Here is a 20,227-nt window from a genome sequence, read left to right as displayed (position 1 = left end):
TATCTACCAACATAGACAGGGCTCTAACTCCTCTAACTCCACAATGAAATAGCGTGCAGGCCAGGCAGCAGGCTGTTAGCCAGCCTGCCAGCTTTGTGGAGTCTGCCACTAGCACAGTCAGTGTAGTCAGCTCAGCTATCCCCATTGAGACCCTGTCTGTGCCTCGACCTAGGTTGGGCAAAACTAAACATGGCGGTGTTCGCCTTAGCAATCTCACTAGGATAAAGACCTCCATTCCTGCCATTATTGAAAGAGATCGTGATACCTCACATCTCAAAATAGGGCTACTTAATGTTAGATCCCTCACTTCGAAGGCAGTTATAGTCAATGAACTAATCACTGATCATAATCTTGATGTGATTGGCCTGACTGAAACATGGCTTAAACCAGATTAATTTACTGTGTTAAATGATGCCTCACCTCCTGGTTACACTAGTGACCATATCCCCCGTCCATCCCGCAAAGGCGGAGGTGTTGCTAACATTTACGATAGCAAATTTCAATTTACAAAAAGAAAATGCTTCCTGTGCTTGGCTCTCCTATGTTGAACATAATAAACGGCTCTCTATCCACCGGATGTGTACCAAACTCACTAAAAGTGGCAGTAATAAAAAACTCTCTTGAAAAAGCCAAACCTTGACCCAGAAAATATAAAAACTATCTGCCTATTTTGAATCTTCCATTCCTCTCAAAAAAAATTGAAAAAGCTGTTGCACGGCAACTCACTGCCTTCCTGAAGACAAACAATGTACAGTGGGGCAAAAAAGTATTTAGTCAGCCACCAATTGTGCAAGTTCTCCCACTTAAAAAGATGAGAGAGGCCTGTAATTTTCATCATAGCTACACTTCAACTATGACCATCAAAATGAGAAAAATAAATCCAAAAAATCACATTGTAGGATTTTTTAATTAATTTATTTGCAAATTATGGTGTAAAATAAGTATTTGGTAAATAACCAAAGTTTATCTCAATACTTTGTTATATACCCTTTGTTGGCAATGACAGGTCTGCGTTGCACCAAACGGCAGGCGTCACACACCGGGAATCTTCAACTTTAATTGCTCCACCTCCACACTTAACACTGCCCCAGAAATCACTCCTTTCACTTTCACCATTTTCCTAAGAGCAAAGCAAGAAACAGATCTTGACCAAAGGGATGTCCCATTTAAAATGGTTAAGGTTAGGGTTAGCTAAGGGTAGGGTGATAATGCAAAGATTACATTATCACTTGTTGGTGTAGATAAGACTTTTAGACTGGCACGATATACTTCTGACAAAAAATGAATAAAGTGTAACTTCTTTTTTTGACAGCTATCAGAATGATTACAATTACATTTCTCAGAATATTGCATTATTTATCCTGGATGACATATTAAAAAATTCTTTAGAGACAATTACGTTATCTCATATCATTAACATCACATTAGTATATACGTACAATGACCAGATAATTCAGAACCAATACTCTTCATCTAATGTCCCATTGGTGCCTGATTCTTTAAGACTGCTCTGCATGGAGTCCACCATGAGATCAAGACTCTATCTTAGTTGTTTATAAATGACAGGCCATAAAAAACCTAAATATAATCTAGCTCTGCACAGGCTGGCCCAGATATGTGTCAGCAATGGCATCAATAACGTCTTGGCCTCTCTCACTGACACAGTGAATGACCTCAGTTTACCATGTGGGAGATGAGAAAGTCTACCTCGGGGGAAGGATAGTGTTTCTCCGCTCCCTCGTATCTTATTTATGAACACAAACAGAATATATGTTTATGTTTAGACAAGCAGCTCCACAGAAAAGGTGGTCTAAAGAGGAAACTGTTTGTCTGTGTTGCTATCTACACTTCACTGCATCGTTGTCTAGAAAGTGAGTTGAAATGCTAATCGTTTCAGATGGGTGATTTTGCAACACTGTAATTCTAAAAACGGAACATTTTATTATTATATCCTTGGTCTGAGTTTGGTGGTCTGTGTCTTGACTGGGCAATGTCTGAATGACTTTTACATTTTTTTTATTTTCTTTTTATGTTGGAAGTTTAAGGTGAGTGACACTTTTACAACCCTTGTTCAGAATATTTTTTTTATCTCAAATGTACTTACTAAATCAGTGGTTTTCTAACCTCTCATTGGGGACCCCCAGACGTTTCACCATTTTGTTGTAGCCCTGAACTAGTTCACTTGATTCACATATTGAAGGGCTTGATGATTAGTTGAGAAGTTGGATCAGGTGTGCTGTGGAACAGTTCAAATACATGGAATGGCTGTGGGTCCATGAAAAGAGGTTTGAAAACCCTTGTACTAAACGGATTAAACGTGATTGTAGGGGATTATGTTTTCTTTGAAAATACATATGGGTAAAATTGTGACATGCCTGTACAATTCATGAATATAACAATGTCTGAGAATGTCACTGTCATCATATCAAGAACAGATAGTGGTAAGAATAGACAGATGGCACAATCAGGAATATACAGTGATAAGGGATGATTAGATATATCTAGATAGAGGCTCCGAATGAAAACACAAACAAAGAAAATCTCTAACATTGACTGGGTCATCTTACTCTTCAGTCTATTTTTGTGCAATCTTATAAATGAAGGTCAGCCTTGATAGTGTTCCTATTCCCATTAATATGTCCTGCAATTTCACTGGGCTGTGTGGATCACAAAATTATCTGGCTTATCCATAGACTGTATCCATTGACTGTAAAAAGAATGGACAAAGCCATCGATGTTTCCTATGACTCATTTGAAGATCAGGAAGTGTTGTTTTAGCGTGTTGCCATCTTGTTTCATGGGCAATTTGATTACTTGCTATTCAGAATCATTGGGATGTCCCTACCCCATTGAAGTTGACATTTAAAATGATTACAATAAGGGTTAAGGTTAGGTAAGGGTTAAGGTGAGGGTAGAGTTTAGGGTAGGGACATCCCAAGGATCCCGGATAGCATGATATGTTTGAGCTACTCTAGGATGTGACATTGCAGGTTAGCTTAGTGCTGCCCCATCTCATTGAGTATTTCAACTTGAAGACCGACTGGGGTACTAGTCAATGAGTATGGCCATCTTCATGGTCAATATTTGTGGGTATACAAATAGATTTTCGTTTTCATTGTTAACAAAACGTTCTTAAAAAATACCCACATAAAGGTCATCATCAAACCTGAAATAGTTATATGTCAAATCATATTCAGCCAGCTCTAGAATAAAGTTTGTTGGTAGGTATTCGTTAGTATCTCTGTCTCTCAAATAGCGAGCTAGGGCTGCCAGCCCCCGTATGGGGAATGCTAGTATATAGACTCTCGACATCTAATGTGACCAAATTGCAGTATTCTGTTAATCCTGTTATAGGTGAGATCTTGCTTATGAAGTTTATAGAGTCTCTCACATATGATGGTAATTCTTGCCCATGAGATTTAATAAAGGAGTCTACGAAGGAAAGACAATGGCTCTAGCACTGGGCCTATTCCTGCAACCACTGGTCTGTCTGGATAATTGCCTTGTTGTGTTCTAGGTTTGTGTAATTTTGGCAAAATGTACAGGCATGGATTTATGGGACATTTGCAGCAAAGGTATTCATATTCAGGTTTTGAGATAGGGTTATTTAATAGGGTTTGCTCCAGATTAGAGCATATATCCCTTTGGAACATCTGTGTGGGATCCACACTCAACAATCAAGATGTATGTCCTTGAACTGATTATATTAAAATTGCACACAGAAGTTAAGGGTAATTTTCTGCCTGCAGTGTAATGGAGGATCCTGCTTTTTGAAAACATTACCTCCAGTACCTCAGTCGGCCTTGAACTTTACATCCCCAATCAAATCAAACTTTATTGATGACCTACACAGATTTGCAGAAGTTATTGCTTGTGTTTCTAGCTATAACAGTATACCTACCAATAACATTTTAAAAATACACACATAATTCAGAAAAATTGATAATAAGAAATATCAGAATGAGCAATGTCAGAGACCGGAATATAAATATATATATACATATAAATATACAGTGCCTTCAGAAAGTATTCATACCCCTTGACCCCTCCACATTTTGTTGTGTTAAAGCCTGAATTCAAAATGTATTAGATACATTTTATTTTCTCACACATCTACACACAATAACCCCTAATGACAAATTGAAAACATGTTTAGATAAATGTTTGCTAATTTATTGAAAATGAAATACAGAAATATCTCATTTACATAACTATTCACGCCCCTGAGTCAATACATGCTAGAATCACCTTTGGCAGTGATTACAGCTGTGAGTGTTTCTGGGTAAGTCTCTAAGAGCTTTGCACATTCTATTTTTTTTTCATTCTTCAAGCCCTGTCAAGTTGGTTGTTCATCATTGCTAGACAGACATTATCAAGTCGACTTAAGTCAACACTGTAACTAGGCCACTCAGGAACATTACATGTAATCTTGGCAAGGTGAACTTGTCTCCCAGTGTCTGTTGGAAAGCAGACTGAACCAAGCTTTAATGTTTTTTATCTGAAAAAAATATCATACAAGCATGACAAGCATATTTGTTTACCCATCTACCAATAGGTGCCCTTATTTACGAGACACCGGTGTGGTTGGATCTGTGTTTGAAATTCAAGCCTCGACTGAGGGACCTTACAGATAATTGTATGTGTGAGGTAGTCATAAAAGTAATATTGAACACTATTATTGCCCACAGAGTGAGTCCATGCAACATATTATGTGACGTGACTTCTTAAGCAAATGTTACCTCCTGACCTTATTAAGGCTTGCCATAACAAAGGGGTTGAATGCTTATTGACTCAAAACATTTCAGATTTTCATTTTTAATTCATTTGTAAAAAATATCTAAAAACATAATTCCACTTTGGCATTATGGAGTATTGTGTGTAGGCCAGTGACAAAAACATCTCAAATGTGGAAAAAATCTAGGGGTGTGAATACATTCTGAATGCACTGTACATTCAGAAAGTATTTAGACCCCTTTACTTTTTCCACATTTTGTTACGTTACGCCCATATTCTAAAATGGATTAAATACATAATAATAATAATAATAATTTTCCTCATCAATCTTTTTTATTTTTTATTTAAACTTTATTATAACCAGGTAGGCCAGTTGAGAACAAGTTCTCATTTACAACTGCAACATGGCCAAGATAAAGCAAAGCAGTGCAACACAAACAACAACACAGAGTTACACATGGAATAAACAACAGTCAATAATACAATAGAAAAGTCTATCTACAGTACAGTGTGTGCAAATGAAGTAAGATTAGGGAGGTAAGGCAATAAATAGGCCATAGTGGCAAAATAATTAAAATGTAACAATTAAACACTGGAGTGATAGATGTGCAGAATATGAATGTGTAAGTAGAGATACTGGGTTTCCAAAAGAGCAAAAATAAATAAATAACAATATGGGGATGAGGTAGTTGGGTGGGCTATTTACAGATGAGCTATGGACAGGTGCAATGATCTGTAAGTTGCTCTGACAGCTGATGCTTAAAATTAGTGAGGGAGATATGAGTCTCCAGCTTCAGTGATTTTTGCAGATTGTTCCAGTCATTGGCAGCAGAGAACTGGAAGGAAAGGTGGCCAAAGCAGGAACTGGCTTTGGGGGTGACCAGTGAAATATACCTGCTGGAGCATGTGCTACGGGTATTGGTGCGCTATTGGTGACCAGTGAGCTGAGAAAAGGTGGAGCTTTACCTAGCAAAGACTTATAGATGACCTGGAGCCAGTGGGTTTGGCGATGAATATGAAGCGAGGGCCAGCCAACGAGAGCATACAGGTCGCAGTGGTGGGTAGTATATGGGGCTTTGGTGACAAAACGGATGTCACTGTGATAGACTGCATCCAATTTGCTGAGTAGAGTGTTGGAGGCTATTTTGTGAATGACATCGCCGAAGTCAAGGATCGGTAGGATAGTCAGTTTTACGAGGGTATGTTTGGCAGCATCAGTGAAGGATGCTTTGTTGCGACATAGGAAGCCGATTCTAGATTTAATTTTGGATTCGAGATGCATAATGTGAGTCTGGAAGGAGAGTTTACAGACTAACCAGACACCTAGGTATTTGTAGTTGTCCACATATTCTAAGTCAGAACCGTCCATTAATTAGGGCCAATTAATTAGGACCGATTTCAAATTTTCATAACAATCGGTAATCGGCATTTTTGGATGCCGATTATGGCCGATTTATATTGCGATTATGACCGATTTATATTGGAATATTGCAATCCACAAGGAGCCTGCGTGGCTGAACACCTGTTACATGAGTGTAGGCAGCAAGGAGCCATGGTAAGTTGCTAGCTAGCATTAAACTTATCTTATAAAAAACAATCAATCTTAACATAATCACTAGTTATTAACTACACATGGTTGATGATATTACTAGTTTAACAAGCTTGTCAATGCGGTGCCTGAAATTGTGTCACTTCTCTTGTGTTCAGTGTAAGCAGAGTCAGGGTATATGCAGCAGTTTGTGTCGCCTGGCTCGTTGCGAACATTTCTTCCTAACAAAGTCCGTAATTAATTTGACAGAATTTTACATAATTATGACATAACATTGAAGGTTGTGCAATGTAACAACAATATTTAGACTTAGGGTTGCCACCGGTTCGATAAAATAAGGAACGGTTCCATATTTCACTGAAAGAATAAATGTTTTGTTTTCGAAATTATAGTTTCCGCATTTGACCATATTAATGACCTAAGGCTCGTATTTCTGTGTTTTTATTATAATTAAGTCTATGATTTTATATTTGATAGAGCAGTCTGACTGAGCGGTGGTAGGCAGCTGCAGGCTCGTAAGCATTCATTCGAACTGCACTTTCCTCCGTTTGCCAGTGTCACGACTTCTGCCGAAGTCGGTTCCTCTCCTTGTTCGGGTGGTGTTCGGCGGTCGACGTCACCGGTCTTCTAGCCATCATCGATCTATGTTTCATGTTCCATTTGTTTTGTCTGGTTGTCGCACTCACCTGGTTTAAATTCCCTAATTACATGTTGTATATGTTCCCTCTGTTTCCCCCATGTCCTTGTCGGGATTTGTTTATTGTAAGTACGTGCGCTTTATGTGACTGGTGCGATACGGGTTGTTGTGTCCATGTGTTTTGTTACTTTTGTATGCCGGTAGTTATGTATATTAAACGGCTCTGGCTATTTACCAAGTTCTGCTCTCCTGCGCTTGACTTCCATGCCACCAGTTACGCACCCCTTGACAGACAGCAGGTATTCGCAATGCGTGAAGCACAGCGTATTACACTTTTACTTTCTTCTCCAACACTGTGTTTTTGCATTATTTAAACCAAATTGAACATGTTTCCTTATTTATTTGAGGCTAAATAGATTTAATTTAGTATTATATTAACTTAAAATAAGTGTTCAGTCAGTATTGTTGTAATTGTCATTATTCCAAATATATATATAAAAATTGGCAGATTAATCGGCATCGGCTTTTTTTGGTCCTACAATAATCGGTATTGGCGTTGAAAAATCATAATCGGTCAACCTCTAGTCCAGAGTAGTGATGCTAGACGAGTAGGCAGGTGCGGGCAGAGGAGTTGAAGAGCATGCATTTAGTTTTACTTGCATTTAAGAGCAGTTGGAAGCCATGGAAGGAGTGTTGTATGGCATTGAGGCTCGTCTGGAGGTTTGTTAACACAGTGTCCAAAGAAGGGCCAGTATACAAAATGGTGTCGTCTGCGTAGAGGTGGATCAGAGAATCACCAACAGCAAGAGTGACATCATTGATGTATACAGAGAAAAGAGTTGGTCCGAGAATTGAACCCTGTGGCACCCCCATAGAGACTGCCAGAGGTCTGGACAACAGGCCCTCTGATTTGACACACTGAACTCTGTCTAAGAAGTAGTTGGTGAACCAGGCGAGGCAGTCATTTGAGAAACCAAGGCTGCCGATAAGAATGCAGTGATTGACAGAGTCGAAAGCCTTGGCCAGGTCGATGAATATGGCTGCACAGTATTGTCTTTTATCGATGGTGGTTATGATATCGTTTATTACCTTGAGCGTGTCTGAGGTGCATTCATGACCAGCTCTGAAACCAGATTACATAGCGGAGAAGGTATGTTGAGATTCAAAATGGTCAGTGATCTGTTTGTTAACTTGGCTTTCGAAGACCTTAGAAAGGCAGGGTAGGATAGATATAGGTCTGTAACAGTTTGGGTCTAGGGTGTCTCCCCCTTTGAAGAAGGGATGACCGCTGCAGCTTTACAATCTTTGGGGATCTCAGACGATACGAAAGAGAGGTTGTTGCTACACACAATACCCCATCATAACAAAGCGAAAACAGGTTTTAGAATTTTTTACAAATACATTTTTAAAAACAATACTGAAATACCTTATTTACATAAGTATTCAGACCCTTTGCTATGAGACTCGAAATTGAGCTCAGGCGCATGTTGTTTCCATTGATCATCCTTGAGATGTTTCTACAACTTGATTGGAGTCTACCTGTGGTAAATTCAATTGATTTGGACATGATTTGGAAAGGCACACACGTTTCTACAGTTGAAGTCGGAAGTTTACATACACCTTAGCCAAATACATTTAAACTCAGTTTTTCACAATTCCTGACGTTTAATCCGAGTAAAAATGTCTTATGTCAGTTAGGATCATCACTTTATTTTAAGAATGTGAAATGTCAGAATAGAGAGAATTATTTATTTCAGCTTTTTTTTCTTTCATCACATTCCAAGTGGGTCAGAAGTTTACATACACTCAATTAGTATTTGGTAGCATTGCCTTTAAATTGTTTAACTTGGGTCAAACATTTCAGTTTGCCTTCCACAAGCTTCCCACAATAAGTGGGGTGCATTTTGGCCCATTCCTCCTGACAGAACTGGTGTAACTGAGGCAGGTTTGTAGGCCTCCTTGCTCGCACACAGTTTTTCAGTTCTGCCCACACATTTTCTATAGGATTGAGGTCAGGGCTTTGTGATGGCCACTCCAATACCTTGACTTTGTTGTCAATGGCAAAAGCCATTTTGCCACAACTTTGGAAGTATGCTTGGGGTCATTGTCCATTTGGAAGACCCATTTGCGACCAAGCATTAACTTCCTAATGTCTTGAGATGTTGCTTCAATATATCTACATAATCTTCCATCCTCATGATGCCATCTATTTTGTGAGGTGCATCAGTCCTTCCTGCAGCAAAGCACCCCCACAACATGATGCTGCCACCCCCGTGCTTCACGTTTGGGATGGTGTTCTTCGGCTTGCAAGCTTCCCCCTTTCTCCTCCAAACATAACGATGGTCATAATGTCCAAACAGTTCTATTTTTGTTTCATCAGACCAGAGGACATTTCTCCAAAAAGTATGATCTTTGTCTCCATGTGCAGTTGCAAACCAGTCTGGCTTTTTTATGGCAGTTTTGGAGCGGTGGCTTCTTCCTGAGCGGCCTTTCAATTTATGTCGATATAGGACTCGTTTTACTGTGGATCTAGATACTTTTGTACCTGTTTCCTCCAGCATCTTCACAAGGTCCTTTGCTGTTGTTCTGGGATTGATTTGCACTTTTCGCACCAAATTATGTTCATCTCTAGGAGACAGAACGTGTTTCCTTCCTGAGCTGTATGACGGCTGCATGGTCCCATGGTGTTTATACTTGCATACTATTGTTTGTACAGATGAATGTGGTACCTTTAGGTGTTTGGAAATTGCTCCCAAGGATGAACCAGACTTGTGAAGGTCTACAATGTTTTTTCTGAGTTCTTGGCTGATTTCTTTTGATTTTTCCATGATGTCAAGCAAAGAGGCACTGAGTTTGAAGGTAGGCCTTGAAATACATCCACAGGTAGACCTCCAGTTGACTCAAATTATGTCAATTAGTTTATCAGAAGCTTCTAAAGCCATGACATAATTTTCTGGAAATTTCCAAGCTGTTTAAAGGCACAGTCAACTTAGTTTATGTAAACTTCTGACCCACTGGATTTGTGATACAGTGAATTCTAAGTGAAATAATCTGTTTGTAAACAATTGTTGGAAAAATTATTTATGTCATGCACAAAGTAGATGTCCTAACCGACTTGCCAAAACTGTAGTTTGTTAACAAAAAATTTGTGGAGTGGTTGAAAAATGAGTTTTAATAACTCCAACCTAAGTGTATGTAAACTTCCGACTTCAACTGTATATAGGATGAGCCATGACTGGAATACAGTATAGACATATAAAGTGGGTGAAACAGTATGTAAACATTATTAATGTGACGAGTGTTCAATGACTCAATACAGTGCGTTCGGAACGTATTCAGACCCCTTTAATTTTTTACATTGTGTTATGTTACAGCCTTAATCTAAAATATATATTTTTTTATCCTCATCCTGAATACTTTCCGAATGCACTGTAGGTCAGCAGTCTCTAAGGTGCAGGGTAGACTACTGGGTGGTAGCCGGCTAGAACAATGACTAAGGTTCAGGGCCGGGTACTGGTCCGAGGCCGGCGAGTGGTGATTGTCCAATGGCCTGGAGATAGAAGCTGTTTCTCAGTTTCTCGGTCACAGCTTTGATGCAACAGATGAACAGGCCGTGGTTGAGGTCCTTGAGAGGGGGAAATCATTGGGAGCAGTCGTTCCCCCCTGAACTTATCAAACTTTCCCATCCTTTCTTCTCCTACTTCAACTTTTCAGACAGGTGATGGAGACACCAATGGCTGTTGAGGATCTACAGAGAAGGAGGGAAGTTGAGTCTAGAGAGAACTTGCACTCTGGAGAGGACTCCATGGAGGAGGCACATTCTGTGGAGAGCAGCCTAATGGCAGCACTAACCCACCATGAGAGAAGCATGTACGGTGCCGGATTTGCGGCCCAAGCACACATCACTGAGGTAGTAAGCCCCGTGGAGAGGTGTGTGGAATATACCTTTGTCCAGGTGCAGGGGAACATGGACAGTGTGGGGCTGCTCTTTGAGGAGTGCATCAAGAAGGTGGGCCATCTAGAAAGTCAAAGGGATGAATTGATACTGGAGCTGTTGCAGCTAGAGCAGCCCATGCTGCAAGCTACTGTGGCCTTGAGGGGACAGTTGTTAGAGGCACGTAGAGTTCTCACCAGTGTCCAGTTGGAGTTTATTCATCTGCAAATAGAGGTGGGACAAGTGAAGAGTAAGCTGTTTCTCACAGCCAGGGACTGTATCCAGAGCCAGCTAGCGCTGGCTGCACAGCAGTATGAGGTGGCCCAGGCTGCAATCACACAGGTAAGGTAGAGTGGAAACCCCACAGCATTGCATATAAGCTTTTGTGAGAATGCAGTTAATGTACCATTAACATACTGAGTGAGGGGTAACAGTATGAGGGGTGTTGACATTTTCCTGTGATTTGTGCTATTTTTTTGTGTGTTCTTTGTCATCCCTTTGTTGTAATGTTTCAGTGTTGACATGTTATACTGTTGATGAGTGCTACCACATAATTGTTATTGCTGTATTCATGGCTGTCTGTCATCCAGAGTTAATCACATTCTTGTGTTAGTATGAGGGCCAACTACGCTGTCATTGCTTTTTCTGCCCCTAGGAGGAGCTCCAGGCCCACGTCCAGAATCTTACCGAGGAGGTATCCCAGCTTCAGGAAGCCCAGCACAACCAGCTGAACACCCTAAAGGACCGGGCCAGACAACCATCCCGTCCCCGGGCTATGAGCGATGTCACTCACTGCCGACGTGCATCCCTGGACCTGCAGAAGCGCCTCAGTGGCAGCATGAGGAATCTAGAAGGCTGGTATGAGCCACGCCTGCTAGCCCTCCTCCGGAGGAGGCAGGCTGGGAAGGAGACCCTGAGAAGGAGCAGGGATGTGGGCCGAGACCTTAAGGCCAGACTGGGGCCCCTGAAGGAGCAGACCCAGAGGCTGGAGCTGCAGAGAGCTTGTCTAGAGGAGAGGATTGCTCTGATGGAGAGGGAGAGAGTGGAGAGAGTGGCACAGTATAAGGTACAGGGGGATTAGGAACATGTGCTGTTTTGTAGCCCGTAAAGGTGTGGTGTAATTGTTCTAATTTCTTCTCATCAGGAGACTGTGGACTCGCTTGAGGAGACCATGAGGAAGCTGAAGTTGGAGCTTTGCATTCAGAAAAAGGCAAACAGACAATTGGAAGAATTGAAGAAGGGACTTTTGAGTGAGCTGAACTATGACAGGTAGGGTGTGGTATGCTACTTACAGTGCATTCGGAAAGTATTCAGACCCCATCCCTTTTTCCACATTTTGTTACATTACAGCCTTATTCTAAAAGTGATACGGTCCCACAGTTGACAGTGCATATCAGAGCAAAAACCAAGCCATGAGGTCGAAGGAGTTATCCGTAGAGCTCCAAGACAGGATTGTGTCAAGGCACAGATCTGGGGAAGGGTACCAAAACATTTCTGCTGCATTGAAGGTCCCCAAGAACACAGTGGCCTCCATCATTCTTAGATGGAAGAAGTTTGGAACCACCAAGACTCTTCCTAGAGCTGGCCGCCAGGCCAACCTGAGCAATTGGTGGAGAAGGGCCTTGGTCAAGAACCCGATGGTCACTCTGACAGAGTTCCAGAGTTCCTCTGTGAAGATGGGAGAACCTTCCAGAAGGACAACCATCACTGCAGCACTCCACCAATCAGGCCTTTATGGTAGTGTGGCCAGATAGAAGCACTCCTCAGTAAAAGGCACATGACAGCCCGCTTTGAGTTTGCCAAAAGGCACCGAAAGGACTCTCAGACCATGAGAAACAAGATTCTCTGGTCTGATGAAACCAAGATTTATCCCTTTGGCCTGAATGCAAAGCATCACGTCTAGAGGAAACCTGGCACCATCCCTACGGTGAAGCAAGGTGGTGGCAGCAACATGCTGTGGTGATGTTTTTCACCCGCAGGATCGAGGGAAAGATGAACGGAGCTAAGTACAGAGCGATCCTTGATAAAAAACTGCTCCAGAGCGCTATGGACCTCAGACTGGGATGAAGGTTCACCTTCCAACACGACAAATACCCTAAGCTCACAGCCAAGACAACGCAGGAGTGGCTTTGGGACAAGTCTCTGAATGTCCTTGAGTGGCTCAACCGAAGCCTGGACTTCAACCCGATCGAACATCTCTGGAGAGACCGTGAAAATAGCTGTGCAGCGACGCTCCCCATCCAACCTGACAGAGCTTGAGGGGATCTGCAGAGAAGAATGGGAAAAACTCCCCAAATACAGGTGTGCCAAGCATGTAGCGTCATACCCAATAAAACTCAAGGCTGTACTCGCTGCCAAAGGTGCTTCAAATGTACAGAGTAAAGGGTCTGAATACTTAGATAAATTGTGGTCTTTCACCTTTTTTTCATACATTTCTAAAAATCTGTTTTTGCTTTGTCATAATGGGGTATTGTGTGTAGATTGGTGAGTGGGCAATTCAATACATTTTAGATTAAGGCTGTAAAGTAACAAAATGTGGGAAAAAAATCAAGGGGTCTGAATACTTTCCGAATGCACTGTATCTGGCCATGAGAAGTAGAGATCATCCATTTTGACCCTAAAGAATCTGACAGTTTTCATTGAATACATTAAATTAATATTTGATGTCTGGACTACTTACAATTGCCATTAAACACTGAACAAAAATATATACGCAACATGTAGTGTTGATTCCATGTTTCATAAACTGAAATAAAAAATCCCAGAAATGTTCCATATGCACAAAATGTTGTGCCCAAATTTGTTTACATCCGTTAGTGAGCCTTTCTCTTCGCCAAGACATTCCAACCACCTGACAGGTGTGACATATCAAGAACCTGATTAAACAGCATGATCATTACACAGGTGCCCCTTGTGCTGGGACAATAAAAGGTCACTTTAATATTTGCAGTTTTGTCACACAACACAATGCCACAGAAGTTGAGTGAGCGTGCAATTGGTATGCTGACCTCAGGAATGCCCACCAGAGCTGTTGCCAGAGATATGTTAATTTCTCTACCACAAGCTGCCGCCAACGTCATTTTAGAGAATTTGGCAGAACATCCAACCGACCTCACAACTGCAGACCACGTATAACCACGCCAGCCCAAGACCTCCACATCCAACTTCTCCACCTGTAGGATTGTTTGAAGGGAGGGTCAGTGGGCGGGCCCATCCATGGCGGCACACCTGCCTAATCATGTGAAATCCATAGATTAAGGCTGAATTGGTTTAAATTGACTAATTTCCTAATATTAACTAATGCAGTAAAATCTGAAATTGTTGCATATTGCATTTATATTTTTGTTCAGTATATATAGACACACATGTAGAATAAATATTAGAGGGAGTCTCAACATGCTGTTTTTTTTTTTTTTACAGGGGCTGTTTTGAAGTGAGCGAAACAACTGCTGAAAGGGAGTCCTAACTTTTCCATACTTATCAATGGAAGTAGAACAATTGACAAAATATTCAGAACCCCTCAGACCAAACATGTTTTACTGTGTTTGTGAGTATCCTTGATGGTGCATTTAGCCAATGTCACCTATTGGTATACTTAATCTGCTCTTAGTGCATCAACAATGGTGTTATGACAGTTGACCTCAACTATGAGAGCAGCCTGTCTTAACTGTACATTTAAGGTCTACCGTAAATACATTTTTATTATGAATACACTTACAAAACATGGGAATCCGATGCAGCATACAAAGAAAACAGACATAGGGATGATATACATACAGCTTGAAAGCTGATTGTGGAAATCTACAATTCAGATATCATGGGAATAAAATCTATGTACAATTTCTTATAAAATGAAACTGGAAATTAGTTTAAATGACTCATGTTTCTAAGAATATGAGCATAATTTAACATGAAAGAAACAATAATTGGGTGCCTACTCAACTGTGGTGCTTGTCCCCCTGGTAAACCATATCAAACAGTAGGATCCTTTCTTATATAAATATATGCAAAACCTTGATGCCATGATAGTGAAACAAGCACTTAATGTTTCCCTCTACAAAACTGCAAAAGAACAACTGACTCTTATGCATTTAAAAAAAATACATTTGAATGTTGTTTTGAGGATGTGATCAAGGGAGGGGTGTTGTGTGATTGACAGATGTCACTCATGCCTGGACCTCAGTGTCTGCTGCTCCCTCTGGGTCCTCGTCATTGTAGATGTTCTCAGCCTTAAAAGATAGAAAGACATTCTTAGTACTCCTCCTTAGAAATAATTGTGATTCTACATATTACAGTAGAACACTTCTGCCAAGCTTTCAAAACTTACTTATGCCTCATGAAATGAATAAATATGAACAGAATACATTTAACTATTCTCTATAGCCTCCCACTGTATGACAGAGCCCAGTCTGTCCTGGGGTCTCACCATCTGCCAAACTTGCATGATGTTGTCCTCGGACACAGAGCAGATGACCCAGGGTTCGTTGGGGTTCCATGAGAAGTCAGAGATCTTAGCCGTGTGACCGCCATGAATGAACAGCAGTTCAGGTGGACCATCCTCAGCATCCTCTGGCGACTGCTCCTCCCCGATTTTACTGAGGTCCCACACATTGAGTCGCCTGTCTGTGCCACTGGAGGCCAGGATGGTTTCATTATGAGGTGACCACTGGACCTAAAGGGAGGAAAGGAGGTGAGATGGGTTTGAAGAGGCCTAGTAATAGATACAAAATCTGGTTCAAAACATGCAGCTTTTGCAAAACAAACTTCATAGGGAATAATTGACAGCTTATTGATTTAACATACCTGGAAGATCTCATCTTTGTGAGACTCAAACGAATGCAGCTTCAGTTTCAGGTTCCTCAGGTCCCAAAGGGCTACAGTCTGAAATGGGAGAACCAATCAATTACAACCACCACCACAACAACCAGTTAAATCAACACTACATTATGAAAGATAATCTTGGAAGAATTAAGAGCAGCAAGAGATCCAGACTACCTTGTCTGCTGAGCCCGAGGCCAGGATGAACTCGCTGTAGGGGTTGAAGGACAGACAGTTGACCTCTGCAGTGTGGGCGTCCACAGCATGGCTAGGTTTGGACGTGTTGTTGGATCGCGTGTCCCAACTGCACAGTAAACAATGTTATTGTTCAATTAGCAACACCAAACAATGCGGATGGTGCAACTAATTTTAGTCACACGAGCTTAGTAAATTGTTTTTCTATTCAAATCCATTATCCACTGCGGGAGTTGCTCATCTCAGGGAGCCTTACATCATGAGTTTCTGGTCATCAGCTACAGATCCAAAGAGTGACTCATGCAGTAGATGCCAGGAGACGTCCTCCACTACAGCTGTGTGTCCAGTAAAGATAGTCTTTGCATCTACAACCTTTCCCTCCTTAGGAACGGCACTGATGTCCCACATACAGATAGTCTGCAGACAGATGGGAAACAAGGGAAGGTGAGAGGAAAGACATGGAGGGAAGAAGACTATTCAAGCACATGCTTTGGGTCAAGTGACAAGTCACTGACATGGTCATCAGAAGCACTGAGGAGGCAGCCACTCAGGTTGGGGTTCCAGGAGAGACCGTAGCCCTCTTTCTGGTGTCCCCTCAAACGCAGATCTGGGGTACACTCTCCAGATGGATCTGTAATACAGAGGTAATAGCATGTTATTTCAAAATAAATGAGAAAGGAAGACTGGGACTTCCTGACCAACCTCTAAATACCCACCTGGTTTGGAGGGATGTTTGGTGTAGTCAAAGACGAGCACGTCGCTGGTTGGGGTTTTGGTGGCAATGATGCAGGGGTTCTGGGGCATGTGGCGGGCTCTGTTCACCTCTCCCTCATGGTTGATCTTGATTTCAATCTCTATCTTACCACTGACTGAGCCAAAGCCTCCAAACTCTGAAGGGAGAGAGGCAGAGAAATTAGCTACAGGGATAAGGACCAACATATATCACCAGTTAAAATATTTTGAATGATCCAAAGACTGAAAACATGCAGAAAGGTTGTAATTGATGCAAAAACATTGTCCCTCACCACCTTTCTCACTGTCGTAGTGAGAGGCATCAAACTGGGCATCATCATTAGGCAGTTGCACGCTGGCGATGACCAGGTGATTCTGTTCATCTGAGGTGTGTGTGCCAAGAACCAACCTGTGTACACTGAAATCCTTCCCTTCAGGTCTAAAAGGATAGAAAGAAATATGTTACAAAACAAATAGGTCCATTTAAATAAACACTTTTGTCATATGTAGTAGGGGGCATTAGCTAGAAACTCAATGTGGTACATACAAGGATTATTATTTGCAACAACACCTATGGAGACTGAAAACAATCTTCCTGAAGAAACCTTACCACTCCCAGTAATGTTGCAAAGGCAGGCTAATCTTTGATCGGCACAAGTATCTGGTATTCTTGGGAATTATAGCTAGATATGCTGGGATACCATAAAAAAAATGGACATGGGGTGTAAAAAATAAAATACATATAATAGTGTAATGACAAAAATATATATATATATATATGTGTAATGACATTCAGCATTCGTCATTAGGCACACTTGCAGCCTGAATTGATTGATCCACTGTGATCTGCGAGCGTCACGGTCCAGTCAACTCTGCCATGGCAAAATGTTAGTGCTCAGGTTAGATGAGTATATTAGTAAAACATTTAGTGTTCATGTCGAACCACACCCCATTTTGGAGCATATACCACCCATTTTTAAGTAAATCTGTTAATGTTTTGCATGTGGTTGACAGGCAGTAATGACACATTGTGGTGTAATAGCCTAGTTTTCTTGCCATCTTTGTTTTAATTGTGATAGGCACATGTTTTACCCCCACCATTTATTTTGCCAGTACTCCGAACCAGCTTACTTTCACCCCTAATTTAGATATTTTTCTGCTTATAATTTCCGACATTTGTTAGACTATTTGTTTGTCAACTTGTTAATACGTAGATACATTCAGCTTCTCTTCTGTAATTACTTGTTGCCCTTGAAGACTAAATAAAGCAGAAAGCCATTAATCGATAGAATGAATGCATCAACAATAATCTAGTAGTTGACATCAGTAAAGTTCTTTCATTTCTGCTCGCAGAGCGAGGATGTGTAGAGACCGGGGAGAAAATGCAATAGCCTAAAACAGCAGACATATTTCCCTGGCAAAATGTCCAACTAACATCCATTTCAAAGGTTAAGGAAATAAAAGCTGTGAAAACAATCCAACATGATTTCAGTTTGTCTTGGATACATATTTTTTTTGTGGTTAAAACAACCTATTGCGCATTCCATTCTCTCAAGAGTCTGCAATAAATAATTACTCCATTCCTGTTCCCAAGACAGGTAGGCTAGTGGTTAGAGCGTTGGGCCAGTAAATGGCCCCTGAAAAAGGCAGTTAACCCACTGTCCCCTGGTAGGCTGTAATTGTAAATAAGAATTTGTTCGACTGACTTGCCTAGTTAAATTTAAAACGTTTAAAATATAATTCCATTGGGTGTATACTTTTACAGCAATAAATAATTCTGCAGGAATTTATATTATATAAGACTACATGTGGGAGTTACAGTCAGTCTCCAGACTTCAGTTACTATTCAATTAAACTAATTTGAACATCAAAAGGTGCGCAAACCAAGGGCTGCAGCCGCACCTGCCCCACGCCTACTTCCACTGCTCCTGTAGCTTTGTATTCCTATAAAGGTGCCCAGACAGTGAACCCCACCTGTTGACATCGGGTAGCCACTGTGCAGTGAGGCTGGGCCACTCCAGGGCGTGGGTCATCACCAGGTCATAGAGGAAGGGTGTGTTCTTCTTCCATATCTTGTACTCCTCATTTATCACCCTCTCCTCCACAGCATCATCAAACGCTGCTATAAAATAGTATGAAAGTCATGTGAGACAGGAGGTTTAAATGTAAAGTATATTAGAAGCAACCCATTGTATGGAAATATAGGTGTGATTGAGAAGGGGAACCCTATTAACATTGAGCAAGTGTTCGGTAAAGTTAGCTAGGTAGCTACGTTCCGTTAACACTGACAGGGTTTCACAGTTGTGTTAGCATTGATCAACCGAGCTAGCTAGCTCATTACTCCCGCAAAAAGGGGTTGTGTCTCTGACATAGAACAAAGCTAAAGTTAGTATCTAACTAGCTTACATTTAGCTTACTAGCTAACGTTAGTGGGCTACTAGTACTAGCGAGCTCATTTGTATAAAATAATGAATTAAGTATCTTCACAATTGATACGCCGGGAGAACCTGTCCATCCACCCTGGCCTACCTTGGTAGCTAGCTAGTTTTCCCAAGTGGTCTGGGCGCTATTCTTGTTGAAGTAAATTGTGACGTAACGTTTCACCGAATTACCTTCTTTATCAGCCATGGCGTTGATAATACCACGAAAGTATGTTTTCAGGATTTAGGGTTCTGTTGAGAGCAAACAAGGCAGCTGGACTACCTTGGCGGGAACTCCGTAGTGATCCAATAGCCAATCAGCGTCAACTAAGCCGGAAAACGTCGTATTTGCGTTTTTCTAAGAAAAACTGGATTCTGAAGCTTTTGTCAAATTGATTTGTTTTAAATGTTGCATTTTAGCTAACCTTAACCCTAAGCCTTTTCAACACCTTAACATAATTATCCTAACCTGCTACGAAAGGCAAATCCGACGTGAATATGACAAATCCCTTCTAGTCATCCAAAATATTGCTATACGGGATCCTTGGGACGTCACTAACCTACACTACGTTTTAAAAATAATTAAGGTACGGTTTATGGTAAGGTTAGGGGTATGTAGGTCCCAAGGATCCCGGGTTGCGCTGACCACAGCATAAAGTCAAAATTGGCTATATCGTAAAAATTCTAACAAAAAAATCATTTTGGTCTTAATTGAAGGTTAAGGTTAGGAATAAGGTTAGCAGTGTGGTTAAGATTAGGATTGAAGTTAGGGGTTGGTTGAAAATAATAAATGGTAGAAATGCGTGGGGTTTATGACTGTTGCTGTGGTAACTAGTGACGACTGCAAAACTGTTTTATTTATTTATTATTATTATTGTATTACTTGTATTATTATGAACAATAAAACAGAAATATACAAACAAGAGTACTTATCCTAATATACAGTGGTATTAAATGTCGAGAAATTGCTTTTTTTGTTTTTACACTTCCTGAGAATTTCAAAATAATGTTTCAATTCTATCTTAAACAATGTGAAGAAGGGCTTGTTCTCCGCCCACTTCATTCTATGGATAAAGAATCTTCCACGAAAAATAAACAAATTAACAATAAAAGTTAATTTGGGGTCATTTGGATAAAAAATAAAGTCTCTGGCTCACAACCACAAAATACACATTTGTTATCAATAGCAATTTTGAATCTGTGTACAA

At 40.9% G+C, this 20,227-nt stretch overlaps 2 protein-coding genes across 3 annotated transcripts; one reads left to right on the top strand and one right to left on the bottom strand.

Annotated features, from left to right (window-relative positions):
* Positions 1-1,675: 1,675 nt before the first annotated feature.
* On the top strand, positions 1,676-18,085 carry LOC139375284 (syncoilin-like). Of its 2 annotated transcripts, none has more exons than XM_071116906.1 (5): positions 1,676-1,871; positions 10,635-11,196; positions 11,510-11,920; positions 11,999-12,123; positions 14,275-18,085. In XM_071116906.1, exons 1-5 carry the CDS (start codon positions 1,771-1,773, stop codon positions 14,318-14,320), a joined length of 1,245 nt encoding a protein of 414 aa, XP_070973007.1. In that variant the 5' UTR covers positions 1,676-1,770; the 3' UTR covers positions 14,321-18,085. The 2 variants fall into 2 exon arrangements, with proteins under 2 accessions (XP_070973007.1, XP_070973008.1); XM_071116907.1 differs by having other exon boundaries at positions 11,999-12,104; positions 14,275-14,519.
* LOC139375283 (histone-binding protein RBBP4-like) lies at positions 14,538-19,533 on the bottom strand. The gene is made up of 10 exons (XM_071116905.1): positions 19,212-19,533; positions 18,574-18,721; positions 16,893-17,038; positions 16,584-16,757; positions 16,383-16,498; positions 16,124-16,284; positions 15,850-15,976; positions 15,658-15,735; positions 15,281-15,526; positions 14,538-15,083 (listed from the first exon to the last, which is right to left on the bottom strand). The coding sequence occupies exons 1-10, from the start codon at positions 19,225-19,227 to the stop codon at positions 15,021-15,023; spliced, it is 1,275 nt and encodes a 424-aa protein (XP_070973006.1). The 5' UTR covers positions 19,228-19,533; the 3' UTR covers positions 14,538-15,020.
* Positions 19,534-20,227: the final 694 nt, after the last annotated feature.

The sequence above is a fragment of the Oncorhynchus clarkii genome, chromosome 19 (assembly GCF_045791955.1).
Source record: "Oncorhynchus clarkii lewisi isolate Uvic-CL-2024 chromosome 19, UVic_Ocla_1.0, whole genome shotgun sequence".
Lineage (NCBI taxonomy): Eukaryota > Metazoa > Chordata > Actinopteri > Salmoniformes > Salmonidae > Oncorhynchus > Oncorhynchus clarkii.
The sequence above is the reverse complement of the archived record's forward strand: the minus strand, read 5'-3'. Positions and strand labels throughout refer to the sequence as shown.